Source organism: Rhinopithecus roxellana, chromosome 2 (genome assembly GCF_007565055.1).
Source record: "Rhinopithecus roxellana isolate Shanxi Qingling chromosome 2, ASM756505v1, whole genome shotgun sequence".
Taxonomy (NCBI): domain Eukaryota; kingdom Metazoa; phylum Chordata; class Mammalia; order Primates; family Cercopithecidae; genus Rhinopithecus; species Rhinopithecus roxellana.
In genome coordinates this window covers 50,541,201-50,555,822 of record NC_044550.1, presented here as the reverse complement: position 1 = coordinate 50,555,822, position 14,622 = coordinate 50,541,201, and the positions used below count along the sequence as shown (strand labels likewise).

The 14,622-nt window shown below is 34.4% G+C and overlaps 1 protein-coding gene across 2 annotated transcripts in view; it reads right to left on the bottom strand.

Moving 5' to 3' along the window:
* Positions 1-14,622, bottom strand: part of WDFY3 (WD repeat and FYVE domain containing 3) — a 312,187-nt gene that overhangs the window by 52,213 nt on the left and 245,352 nt on the right. For both annotated transcript variants that reach the window (XM_030915939.1, XM_030915944.1), the window contains 6 exons: positions 13,479-13,661; positions 12,461-12,618; positions 11,317-11,394; positions 9,653-9,880; positions 3,160-3,210; positions 748-916 (listed from right to left, as the gene is read on the bottom strand). In XM_030915939.1, coding sequence (XP_030771799.1) covers positions 748-916; positions 3,160-3,210; positions 9,653-9,880; positions 11,317-11,394; positions 12,461-12,618; positions 13,479-13,661 — 867 coding nt within the window. The remainder of the gene's footprint in view (positions 1-747; positions 917-3,159; positions 3,211-9,652; positions 9,881-11,316; positions 11,395-12,460; positions 12,619-13,478; positions 13,662-14,622) is intronic.

The window sequence follows — 14,622 nt, the reverse complement described above, 5'->3', positions numbered from 1 at the left end:
AATCACTGAAACTGCTATAACAGACAAGTGCAAAGTACTATCAGTGAACAGAGGAGTTGGAGAAGACTTTAGAGAAGGATGATTTTATACATGACCAGTGAGTTTAAGACTGAGTAGGATGTGTTAAGGTAAGGATAATGGAGAAGCTGTAGAAAAGAAGAAACCATTTCAGGCTGAGGGCACCAATGTAAAAGTACAGAATCCGAAGGTCTATGGACATTGTAGTCCAATTCATCATCTATTCAGCTCCTAAAGTTTAGATCTGGGATAATCTCTCTCAACTCATAGGAAGAAAAACCATTATTCCTTACTATTGGCTAATATGCACGAACTACAGGTTTAGTAGTTACTTTCATTTTATAAACATTAGTTATTAAGCCCTTAACTTAAAATATCAAGTGCTGAGGCACATGTTCTCAAGACCTTCTGAGGCTGTGTCATGAAAAAATACATATGCATATTTAAAAAAAAAAACCAAATATCAAGTGCCATTGAGGATTCTGAGAAATACAATGAAAAAACCATTAAGCCAATGGGCATGTGACATTCATTTGTAGGCAATAAACAAGAGCAAGTGTCTTTAGTTCTGACAAAGAAATCAATCATTAAGAAGGGTGAGATGGTAAAATATGTATGGATATTTTAAACTTTGGGCCTACTATTTACAGTTGCTCAAATTTTTGTATGAATTCAAATACAAGAATGTTCCAAAATCACTTTTAATCCAAATCAAAAAGGCAGGCTGACCTCTGACTTTAGCAATAGTGTCTTCCCCATGCTCTGGTTCTTGCTGAGCAGCTTCGCCTTCTGAACTCTCCACAATGGTGTCTTGGACAATGGCGGGATTGCCAGAGGCCAGTCGCATGTAGTACTCTTTACTGTCATAACTCACGGCTCTTCTGTATCGAGCAGGTTTCTAAGAAATGACAAAAGAAAATGACTGAGATAACTATCATCAAGAATTAAAACATAATATTCTTGAGGAAAGGTATGGTGTCAAGGTGTGTTACCTTTTTAAAGGGGCTTTTCATAAACTGTATGTATACACAATAAATCCACATTTTTGGGTTAGGTTTCTCTGTTTTAAAATTCCATTGAATTTTTTAAAGACATACATAAAATAACAGTATTAGCAGTTTTGTTCTTCCTGAAACAATCTCTAGCCAAAAAACGTTTCTGTGTTAGTGCAGTTTGTCTTCTTTGGTGTATGAGAAAACCTCCCCATCCAGTAAAGAGAATGCTCACGAATGAAGAGCATTGAGCTGCAAAGAGCCTGTCTAGTCTGTGAGGAGCCTGGAACTTCGCTTCCACCCCAAGTGAAGTAATTAGGTCAGGCCTAAAGGTCCACACACTCAGAATAATCAGTGTGAGTGTGTAGTTCAAATACTTGGAGGTAGAGACTCAATTGCCCTATTCTTTCCTATATTCCCAGGTTTCACTGAGAACGGCCAAAACCTTCTTCAGATCCTTCTGAGAGTCCTGACCCAAAAAGGAATCAAGAAGTTTTATGCCAGTTGACACTCTGGTTAGCTTGCCACTGCAAGCTGCTCTCTCCAATTTGTTCATTCTCATTGTCTGTGGTGTAAAGTAATATGATCCATAACTAACTCAACTAAATGAGTATATTAAGAACATACACAGCAGTCCATTTTGAGAAATTAATTACCTAGAAACATAAGGATTTGATGTTTTAGAACATGATACATGAACATTTCTTTTCCTGGTTAGCCTTTATTCTCAAAACAGGTTCTCCAACTCACTTAAATTGTTTTCCCCTTAAAATCATAGAAGATGAGAAACTAAGATCTCAAATATCCTACAAAATATCAGACGGAGGGAAAAGTTGGTATGTATCTAAGATCCTCGGATCGGAATTAGACCCAGACCATGGATTAATGATTTTAAAAATATGAAATCTGAAACATGCTTTAAAACCTTCCCTTTCTAAATATGACTTTACTTTCCTATAAACAAGAATATGCAATTTTTAAAATTCTACTATTGGTCTACTCTTCAAACTCAAATAGTCAATATGCATCATTTACAACAATGCCCTTTTCAAGCAACATTTTTTTTAAGTGATTTCCAACTAAAGTGGAAAACAAGTGTCCTTTGGGTGAGACATGTAGAATGAGATACTGAACCAAATTTTAGATAAAAAGATAACTAAGTGAAGCCACATTAATCTTTTTTAACTTCAGGCACAGAGCAAGGAAACAGAGTTGCCAGTGAACTGAGGAATGATATACAGCAAATGGAGACTGAAAATATTTCTTGACACAGGGAAGTATTAAAATGATGTAAAATAATATTACAATTTGGAGGATCTGATGGGTAAACAAACAAGAACACTGTACTATTTTTGAAAATGAAAGGAAGGTAGTAGATTTTGTACCATAAAAATTCTTTTGTATGAGGTATCTTCAACTCAAAATTGCTAATATTTAAAAAGATAAAAGCATTGTTAGTGATGGGCAAGACAATGAATTAATAGATGTGGGACAGCATCTACTTGATTACTGACTTCATGTACAGATTCAAAATTGACCTACAAGAATTTTTCTCTAAATATTTTGAGGTATACTTCTGTGTCCTAAAAAACTACATTTTTTATTGAATTATGTACTTTCATCTTTCTGGAATATAAAAAGGATAATTAACTTTTCTACTAATTAAAATAAATTTGTATTTTAAAAAGTGATCACACACTCTTAGTTTCTATTCATTCTGATTGAAAAAAATAATTTTAAAAGAGGAGACATTGCTGCATTCTCAAAATACACACTTTAGTATTTAGAATTGAACGAGTAACTGAAAAGTTGAAGATGCCAGGCTGCCCATTACTAACATGCCTCATAATTTGTTAGTTTATGTGTGAAGCAATACATGTTTTTGTAGTGAGAGCAGTGAAAACTCAGCCTGTTAGTGAGCAGCATATAAATCCTAAAAACAGACAATTAGAAAAAGCTGAGAAACAGTAGAACAACATCTCTCAGCCTGAAGGAAATCAACTGTTCAACTCTAAGGAACTTATAGGAAGAACAAATTGAAAGCCAATCTTTTAAGTTAGTCTAATCTAGCATGCACTTAAAAAAACCCAGAAAACAAAAAACAAAACTACAAGTAGTTTACATTCTTTTACTGTAATTTGTGTTTTACCTTTTGAGGAATATCATCGGGTGTCTCAGGCTGTTTACTTGGGATCTCAGACTGAAAACAGGGTATTAAGTATAGACATATCAGAAAAAAAAACATAAAGAGGAACACAAAAATAAAATTTTTCTTGAGGACTGTATGAAATATGAAAGATGTAATTACTCAAAGAAAATTAACATGATAGCCAAAGCAGCTTAAACAATCACTTAGCATCTTGTGGTTACTTTCTCACAGATCAAAAGCAGTTTTAAGTAAACCTTAAATACACCAAATGTCTCAGTGCTACTGAACAGGACGAACTCTTACAAATCACATAGGCAAAACTTCAGCACAGGTTGCCATTGACTTGGATGATTTACAGGCAACTCTTTATACTGTTTCAAAAAAAAAAAAAAAAAAAAAAAACAGAAAACAAACCTGAAATCAGGATAACAGAACCTAATGCTAGCTAGTATCTTCCATCTTCCTTTCCCTGGGGTTATCCCTAAATCTGTGTTGTAACAGGGGCAAATGGCTGATTTAAGCTATCATTTACAATACTCCATACCACAGACATCACTCTCTTTTAAGAATGCTCCCTTAAAAGCATAAGGACCTACCTACTTCCTTCACTACCTTCACCATCCCAGAAAGGCTGAAAGCAGAGGGTAGACTGGATCATCAGCTCCCAGATCAGAAGTTTTTCTAGAGTACTTTTAAAAGAATTAGGTAATGGCTTTATATTTTATTTTCAGAATAAAATCCTGGTTAATAAGAAGGCAATTCTGTTGAGCTGTAGCATGTGGCTTCATGTAAGCACACAGGTAGCTACAGACGATAATGCAACCAAAAACCACTTCCGAATTTCCTTCCTGTTCATGGTTTATATCTGGTGATGACTTCTGGTACATTTCCCTACAGTAAACACGAGCAGGCAAAATGTTTTCACAAATGTTTGCTTCCCAAGGCAAAACCATGGCCCACTAGGCATACTTACAAATACTTCACATGGTTTTAGTGATTCTTTCTTTTTAAAAGCAAACTTGTAAAGGTATATCTTATATTAAAAAACAATCTTTAATGTCTAATCAATGTTCTTTATCTTGGTAGGGATTTAGATGATAAGAGTGTAATGTATGTATTTGTAAAAATGCACTGACTAGACCATAATAAAATAAAAGCATTTTAATGGCAAAAACAGATCAGGAAATCCAACATTAAAAAAAGGAAGTAAAAAAAATCACTGAATGATACACTTAAGATTTGTATATTTCAAGGTATATAAAATTTCCTTCAGGAAATAAAAGAATTGTAAACAAATATTGAACTCATAATATGCATATGAAAGTGAAGAAAACTGATTCTTCAACTCGCTCTGAAATTCATAAAACAAAACAAACGAACAAACAAAAACAAGATAGGACCAGGAAGGGTAGCTCACACCTATAATCCCAGCACTTTGGGAGGCCGAGGTGGGTGGATTGCTAGAGCTCAGGAGTTCAAGACCAGCCTGGGCAACATGGCGAACCCCCAATCTCTACCAAAAAATCCAAAAATAGCCAGGCGTAGTGGCACATGCCTGTAATCCCAGCTGCTTGGGAGACTTAGGCGAGAGGATTACTTGAGCCCAGGTGGTCGAGGCTACAGAGAGCCAAGATCGCCACTGCACTCCAGCCTGGGCAACAGAGCGATACCTTGTCTTAAAACAAATGAATAAAAAAATAAGATAGACTGTTGGATAGATATGCAACAAATAAATACTACAAAACAGACCAATTACCAATGTCACACCTAACTGTGACATTCACTACATATACTCCCAGCCAGGATGTAGGCAGGGTCTACTAAGTATACTATTATATTTTTCCTGGCACCATACAGTACATCGCCGATTAAATACATATTTGCTCACTGATTGATTAACCAGTTCTTATTTTACTAAAAGGCCCAGCACTCAATAGTAAATATGTTATACCAATAATTTTAGCATTATTTTGGTTTCCTTTTATTTAAAAAAGCATTAAATTATTACTATAATTGTTTACATAGAAACCTATATTTTTCAAAGTCAGAATTTCTAGAAAATAATTTTATAGTCGTTTTATTTCAAATTTTTCTACAATGCTGGCAATGAAATGTACTAAATGAGCCGTTTAGTTTCTGTGAGTCTTGTGACATTTACACATTATATAAAAATACATATTGAGGCAGCCACAACAAACTCTCCTAGTTAGAAAAGGAACCTAAAAGTTGACTAGCTTCGTGCCCCTAAGTAACCCCAACTTAATAGGCAAAGTCTTCACCCTAATGAACTTTGCAAAGAATAGTAAATGTGTTTGAAATTATTATTCTTTAAAAATAAGGGAATTATATAATTAAAGCCTAGTTAATATTTAAATACAATTTTTTTTTAAAATGGCAAAATATGCATTATTTTCCTCCCTTAGGATTCAGAGGAACAACCAGATTTTGAATTTTCAGAACATCCCAGGCTTACATCTTACACTATCTATAATATTTGTTTAAAATACAGAATTATAGTATAATTCAGCTCTTTTAATTATGAAAATTACTCCCCAAGAAAGGTTACTATGTGAAAAGTATAAATCATTTTTATGTGAGAATACAGAATTTTCCACATGTACTTAATTTTTCTCAAGATAATAATTACAATTTTTATTACAATAATTTTAGTTGATAAACTTTCAATGCTGTAAAGTCTGAGTATGTTCCATATTCTATACACAAACATCAATTTAAAATCAATAAAATTCAAAACTTATACTAGGTAAGCTATTTTTTATACAGTATGTAACATTATCAAAGTTTAAGAAATAAAACTTTAATGAGTAAAAAAAAAAAAAAAAAAAAAAACCTGATTTATTTCTAACAAATCAAAGACCTTAAAACAAGAAATTAATTTTTAAATCACCATTGTATTCTTCAGCTTAAGTGACCAGACAAAAAATGGAAATGTTACTGATAAATAATAATTATTTTAATCAATAATGCAAAAGATCAAATCATTTGCCCTTGCACCAGGTGAGGCTTCAAAAGCAACTTTAGGTTGGCACAAACATATCACAAAAAGTACTGACTATATTAAACATGCATGCAAGGAGGGCAACAAATTCATGGAAGTTTAAAGGAAAGAACTGATTGACCTCTAACTCTGGGAGGCAATATTTTTTAATATAGATCAGGGCAGAGGTGGATTTACTATGAAGTTAAGGTAGTTTAAACTTTAGTGGCCTTCACTTGCATAAGTCCCTTTCAAAACCCTGGAAACAAAGCCCTACTAATTTTATATTCATAATTTTTACTCTTTTTCTTATAAAGCCCTCTCCTAAACTGTATAAACTACAGGGCCCATAAAATTGCATTCAAGGCCATTTTAATGGAAAAGTTTTAGATTTAGGAAAATTCTATAGAATGCTAAAGAGAAAGCAAAGGAAAAAAGTCTATAACTTAGGGAAGACAAGAATGCTGGCAGTTCATTCACTCAATATTCATTAAGTATTAGGCAGTTTGTTAACACTAGAGAGATAAAACCTAATATAGAATACATTCACTATCAATGGATAATGTCATAAAATGGGCAAACATTAGAATCTTTTCTTCTTCAAAGTGATTCAACTACTAAGGGACTGTTGAACTATACTCCTACCTTACTATACTACTTCGCAGTTGTAGCCTAGAAGGGGTTCCTTAACCACTCTAGGTTTCATTTTCTCATCTGTAAAACTGGGATAACAATATTAACTGTACTTCAGAGGGCTGTTATGAGACTGAAACAAAATGCATTCAAACTGCTCTGTAAAGCATCTAGCTCAGGAGTGTCCAATCTTTTCGCTTCCTAGGCCATATTGGAAGAAAACTTGTCTTGGGTCACACATAAAATACACTAAGACTAACAATAGCTGATGACGTTAAAAAAAAAATTCTCTCTCTTTTTTTTTTTAGATGGAATTTTGCTCTTGTTGCCCAGGCTGGAGAGCAATGGTGCACTCTCAGCTCACCACAACCTCTGCCTCCTGGGTTCAAGCGATTCTGTCTCAGCCTCCTGAGTAGCTGGGATTACAGGCATGCGCCACCACATCTGGCTAATTTTCTATCTTTAGTAAAGATGGGGTTTCTCCATGTTGGTCAGCATGGTCTTGAACTCCCGACCTCAGGTGATCTGCCTCGGCCTCCCAAAGTGCTGGGCTCACGGTGTGAGCCACCGTGCCTGGCAAAAGTCTCATTATGTTTTAAGAAAGTGTATGAATTTATGTTGGGTCGCATTCAAAGCCATCCTGGGCTATATGTGACCCGTGGGCCTCGGATTGTAGAAGCTTGATCAGCTCATTGTGCTCTGTAAATATGAGCTCCTCTTTTTTGATTTGATGGTAGAATTCAGTGGGATAATAGATATTATAACTTTTTGAAAATTTGTTTTTTACACTGCCAGAATGTATATTCCAAAAGATACCGTGGACATTTAATGGCATTTCAAATTTACAAAAGATGTGAACTACTAAAACCAAAATAAAAATTATTTCAGAAAATTACACCATAGCAGATTAATCTTGACCTTGATTTGTGCATGAACTATGCAGAATGAATTCTATATTCCGTAACTGTCTCTCCTTCCTGACAGCTTTTTCCTTTTAGGTGAAAGTATCTCCAACATTTCTCAACTGTCTTGTATTTTCCAATACGTAACCCACCTGTTAAATAAATAAGTTCCATCTAGTGCATACTTATTTATGACAGTGTCTGTTTTGATTTCACAGGCTGGTGAATTCCTTTGCCTAGGTAAAATGCTGATGATACTACAGCTGTAGGTGTGAACTCTTAATAGGGTACTTTGTTTTTATTTGATATAGAAGTTTAAATACACTTTTGTAAACAAATGACATTATTACAAGGAAGGAAAGGAGTAGATAAAAATATTATGGTTATTGTAAAAATAATTCAAAAGTATATGCCTTAGTTAAATCTAAACAGTGAGTTGGTCATATATTTGGGAAAGCATATTTATATTTTAGTATTCTTGAATGGATTCAATTTAAGCATTGACTCAATAAGAAATACTTTATCAAACTGCTAATGCCTTAAATTCTTAATAGATTGTTAGGGAAAAAGATTAACAATTAAAAGATCATATTGTTGCTTTGCTCTTATAAAAGTAAGTGCTAGGAACAGGCTGCAAAAATATGGGTGGATTACCTTTTTTACAGTGCTCCAGAATTAGAAATTATAGTGCTTTAAGGCACAGCTGCATCAAGTATGGCATTCTTGACAGAACTGAATAGCTTTGAGAAAAGCAGACTTTAGGGAGCTATCTTCCTAAATTTTAGTAACCATCAGCAGGAGCTAAGACCTACATATATTATTATTTTAGAAATTTTACTGTTAATTGACAAATTATAATTGTTTATGGTGTACAAAGTGATGTCATATGTATATTGTCTGAATGATTAAATCAAGCTAATTAACATATTCAGCACCTCAAATACTTAACAATTTTTGTGCCAAGAACATTTGAAATGTACTCTCTTAGCAGTTTAGAAATGTACAATACATTATTATCAATTATAGTCACTAGGAATGTAATAGATCTCAAAAAAATGTATTCCTCCCATTTATCTGAAACTGTACCCTTTGACCAACATCTCCCTATTCCCCTCATTTCTCGGCCTCTGGAAACCTTCATTCTATTTTTTGCTTCTGAGTTTGATTGTTTTAGATGCCCCATATAAGTGAGATGGATCATGTAGTATTTGTCCTTCTGCACTTTGCTTATTTCATGTAACATAATGTCCTCCAGGTTCATATACATTGTTACAAATAACAGGCTTTCCTTATTTTTTAAGCCTGAATACTATTCCATTATGTATACACAGCATATTTTATTTATCTGTTACTCTGCTGATGGACACTTAGGTTGATGTTAAGATCTATATTAGCATCAGGACTGAGGTTAAACCAATCAGTACAAGATAAATGGAGCCAGGGTGTTCGTCAGAGAAAAACAAGAGGCAATGGAACAATTCAAGCTGCCTCACCTTATATGATCAGAGCTACTTAGAAGATTCATGTGTTCTAATATATAGTGCTTATTCTGGACCAGACACTATTCTAAATGCTTAACTAATTTTAATGAACTTAATCCTCCTAATAGTCCTATGAGGTGGAACTATTATTTGCTCGAATTCAGGCATAACAAAACGAAAATCCGGAGAGGTTTAATGACCCGTAACCCAGCCGTAATAACAAAGCGGCGGAGTCAGGTCTTAAATATGGGCAGTCTGGCTCTGGAGTCTCTGCTCTAAACCTCTTTATCATGATGTCTCCTTCTTGCACTGTTGCATCTTTTCACTCCACCTCCACTCTGAGGTTATCAATTCAATGGAGTTTGTAGAATTTTTTAAATGAGCTATTTGAGGTAATTGACTTAATAGAGAAAAAACGCTTACAAAGGAAAATAAAAACTTGAAAGAGCCACTGTGATCATTGAATTCTGCATACTCACCGCCACATTTGTCTCTTGTTCAGTTTCTGGCACGTAAGGGTAATGGTTATAAAACATATCGTTTCGCACCATCTTTTTCCTCATCCTGCAGGGCCCTTCTGTCATCTCCAGCATCCACTTGTCCAGGTGGGAGCCGATGGGAGGGCCCCACAGCCCCCGCTCCCGCAACAGCTCGCACTCAATCTGGCACCACTCTTCCGTCACGTACTTCAGGGCATTCTGCTGACGCTGACAGGAAAGAGTCCAGGTCGGTTTTCAAGCAAAAGCAAGAGTAACAGTAACAAGTCTACAAGTCACTGAAAATCAAGTTATTATTTGGAAACAAACACAATCCACACCATTTCAGTTAACCCTATAAAAGTAAAATTACATTTGTTTATGGTTAAACTAAGTGGGTTTGTTGTAGAAGGTGGACTTCTTAAAGCATCAAGTAAATGACAGACATGTATAGGGTAGAGTGTGCAATATAGTGGAACAGAGAGTTGAAAGAAGTCTGTTTATCTGGCACAGGAAAGATGGTAATATTACGATGAAAATATATTGAAATGGTTAGCCCTATGTGCGCTAATAAATACATTTATTAGGATTTAAGGATACACCAAACTGGAAAATAGCTACCACAACATGCACGGGGTATAGTCTAGGAAATCAGATGAAGAAAAAGTGCCAACAGGCTTGATTACTGGTGAACTAGGTAAACATTTCCAAAGATTTTAGATGAAGAATGTAAACATGCAGCACTAAGAGGAAACTTGACATTCTTACAAAAATCAAAGAGAAACCATTTTCTCCTGGCCACTGGGATAGATGCAAACCATTTTACTTAAAAGGAAATTATGTCACAGTACAAGTTCTTCTTATCTATCAAATGACAAATATGTAACATTTCAACAGTAGACAATGATAAATAACTTGCCCAACGATTCATGGAATGTAAGTATACACAATTTAAATCTAAAAATAAAGATTTCTAAAATATAACTGTCAGTAAAGATTACTGAGTAAATAATTAAAAATTTACCTATCACAGTAGTACTTATATGTTCTTTGGTTGGGGAAACTAAGACTCTAGCGTGATATCCATAAAATATTAGCAGTTAACCATTCAGAAAACTTTAATAGATCCAAAACAGCTAATCTGAGAATATTTAAGATAAGCTTTTCAGTAATTATGAATTTACCAAGAGAATTTCAATAAATTTATTTTTCACTGACATAATCACCAACCACTTGTAGGGTAGTAAAAAATAATTTCATTTAATCTTGTAATTTTTTACAATTTTAAGAGACTTCTCAGAGACTTGGATGCATGTTTTCACAATCTCCTTGTTAAAAGCCTGAAAAAGAAGGCTCATCCTTACATTTTTATTTTTATTAGGAACAAAGACATGTAACATGTCAGTAGTGAATGTCAACAGAATTCAGCTGGGTTCACTTTCAGTTAGTTGCTTTTTGAAATGCAGTTGATTGACAGAAGATTAAAATTTTCCATCCTAAAATCAGTAGCCAAAGTATCTGATGGCAGGAATAATTAAAACCATCATCTGATGATGAATACAGTCCAGCAAGTACCTTAAAATGGGCAGAAAGATACCAGGACAAACAGAGACCTTTTACATACAAAAAATGTAAAACAAACCATTATGATGATTATAAATCCTTACCTCCTGATATTCTTTATATTGTGTATCTACTAAGTCGCGAACAACAGCAATGTGAGTAAACATCCACTGTGAAATCTCCTAACAATGGATGGAAAAAGAGTCTTAATATTTCATGGATTTCTGGAAAAAAATAATTACCCTTGAAATTAATGCTAAATAATTGGTTAAAATTCTGCCAAAAGCACCAACACAGAAAACTAAAACAAAAAATTCGGAATGAATTCCATGCTTGTGTGATGGACACAGATCTGCATGCTCTCCTACCCCCCAACCCCCTTCAAGGAAGGGCTTTCTGCCCACGTTTCTGGGCTGCTGTCGACACCCTCAGGGATGGCCTTAGCTGCAGAAGGAAGATGGGGTGCCCCACATCCAATGATCTAGGGGTGAGAAGAATCACACATTTCAGCTTAATGGAGGTCAATTCTAAGAGGGTATTCTGTCCTCAAAGCTCCACTTAGTTTGGCTGAGGCTGTCACTAGACCAGCACTGCAGCCTGACTTTTCCCTATATCCAATCCTGCTTTCTTCTCCCTTCCACAGGTATTGATTCCAAGGGCACCCCCTAATATACATTATGCACACTGAACTCCATCTCAGAGTTTGCTTCCTAGAAAACCTGATGCATGAGAAGGCTGACACATACTATTTCTCTCAGACCTTTTCATAGCTGCCACTTAGATTCTGGGATGGTGAAGGAAGTAGGAGGAAGAAGTTAATGCTGGAGGCGGATGAGCTTTTAAAAAACCATCAATCATAGGTATATACAACAAGACTAAAAATTTAAAAAGGCTTGTTCGGCTATTGCCTTAAAATTTATATAATTATTAATAATAACATTATTGAAAGCTGGGAAAATTGAGAGAAAATTATCCATAGTCTGACCATATATTAATCTCTAAATCTCATCTTATATCCAGTTATAAAATGTGTATAAGTAAATAGCACTAATAAATACTTTTATCATAAGAAAATAAGAGAAATTCCCATAGTCTGGATTACTTCTATCTTTATTCTAAAGCAAAAATACAGGAAAGTTTCATTTCCAATCAACTGCTTGTACATGTTAAGTATATTATATAAAATACTACAACTAAACCTTGAAATATAAATTTCTAATAATATCATCAATGAAACTAAAAAAGTACCTGGGTGGAAAGACTGTGTTTATTAAGACCACTTTCTTTTCGATTCCTTCTTGATCCTGTTAACTTGGAAAGACCAAAGCCACTGCTGACACGGGATAATTTGGACTGTGTGGTGGGCACTAAAGCTTCTCCTCGACTTATGCATTTCTTTTCATGGGCTATGAAAAATTAAATTAGATTATTTTATAATTTCTCCATGTATTTATGAATCTTCCTTTTAAAACTTTCATATGTGGTTATAAACTACAACGCTGTAGTTAACAAAAGCAGCACATATTACAGATGCAGACATTACATTCAGATATCACAAATTTATTTATTGGTAATCTTGCTTAAGGATGATTGCTTGCAAATTACTGTATTACCTGAACTTATAGTTGGTTGAAACTTCACAGCTCTGTAATAACATGCACATGTAACTATGAGTTTCTATATTAATAATTCATAATCACCTAATTAAAATCTTTGGTGTTGGGTATACTTCGCAACTTAGAAATGTTTTGGATTTTTAAAAGGTTATATAGCTTATACACTGTGGATTATATAATGGCACCAGAGAATCTACGGTAAAAAGCTATAATTTAATACATCAATATTACTGCAACAAAATGTATGAATATTCCCATACCAAGTAGGACAAAGAAAGATAAGTTAGGTTCTGCTATAAAGTCAGTTTTGGCACCAAATTAACGAAAAAACAGAGCTTTTTGAATTTCTAAATTATAGTTAAGGGATTGTTGACCTGTAGCCAAGACAGTGACCGTACTAGAGCTGCTAGCAATGTATTACATTCTGAATGCAAAAATGCCTAATGTATAACATACCTCAGATATAAAAAAAAAACTCAAAGAAAAGTAAGATCTCAGTATAATCATTCTAGAATGGTTGTTATATTGATTTTCATTTCTACTGACTTTATAGTATCCTTTTGGGAATGCTGTAATCACATATTTAAAGTATACCCATATATGACAGCCAAATGTAAATCTCCTGGTCATAATATCTCTATAGGCCTTACCCAAATGATTCTGCCAGCACTTCAGGGCAGCTTCTTCAATGAGTGGCCTTGCTGTAGCTATGTCCACGTGGCCCCTTTCATTCACAGGCAGAGTTACTTTGAAAAGCTCCTCTAAGACTTGTTTCTTACTATGTATCAGTTCAGTCCAAACTCTGTTGACAGCTTTTATGAGAAGCTGACGCCCTAGTAAACAAACAAACAAACAAGCAAGCAAATGATCAAAACAAGGCATAAAGTTAGTTTGTATTTTTCTTCATGTTTACATGTAGGAATTTTGACTACAATATTTAATTGTTTAAAAAAAAAAAAAGCTCATGTTGTATCTAGCCCAGTGAAAAGGTTATTTAGACAACTCAAACTGTGGCTGCCTATTTAGAAAACATTAAAAATATCTTTATATTCATAAAAAAGAACTACATTTTTATTTATAAAATTGGAAATTATATATATGTAATTATCTAACTTTTTCTAGATTAAAAACTTATCCCCCATTTAAAAGTAATTTTTAGATCTGAATGTTTAAGGTGAGTTCAAAACTAAGTTAGTATTCTTGAATATCTTGCACAAGAAAAGAAATATTTTGAGAAGACTTTTACTATGAAATTCATTCTTACTTTGGATTCCTTGTTTGTAAGCCTGACACCTCCTCCAGACCAGTCAGCCCTCAGCAATCACCTGAGGGCCTGTGATAATAAGCTCTGCTAGTCCCTCACCCCAGGGTTTCTGATTCAGTAGGTCAGAGTAGGGCAACAGAATCTGCTTTTCTACCAAGTTCCCAAATGATATTGATGTTGCTATTGTGAGGACCTTGCTATGAGAACCAATGCCAGTTCCTCAGGGGGTGAAAATAATAACCACATCCTTGGTGTTCAGGATTCAAAACATTTTGCTGAAAGAACAGAGAATAAATTCATGTTTAAATGAAGGAATGAAATTAAAACGAGTGCTGGGCTTCCTGACAATGAAACCATATGTAAAACTATTGCACAGTATTTCTGGGGAGAAAAATACTACCAGAGTGATTTCTCTTTATCACTAAACATGTGGAAGTAAGAAATCAATCCATACAAAGACTTCAATATGCAATGCTTACAGGATCAGTGGGAAAACCAGATTGAAAAAAGAGCTTGCAGTGAGCTGAGGT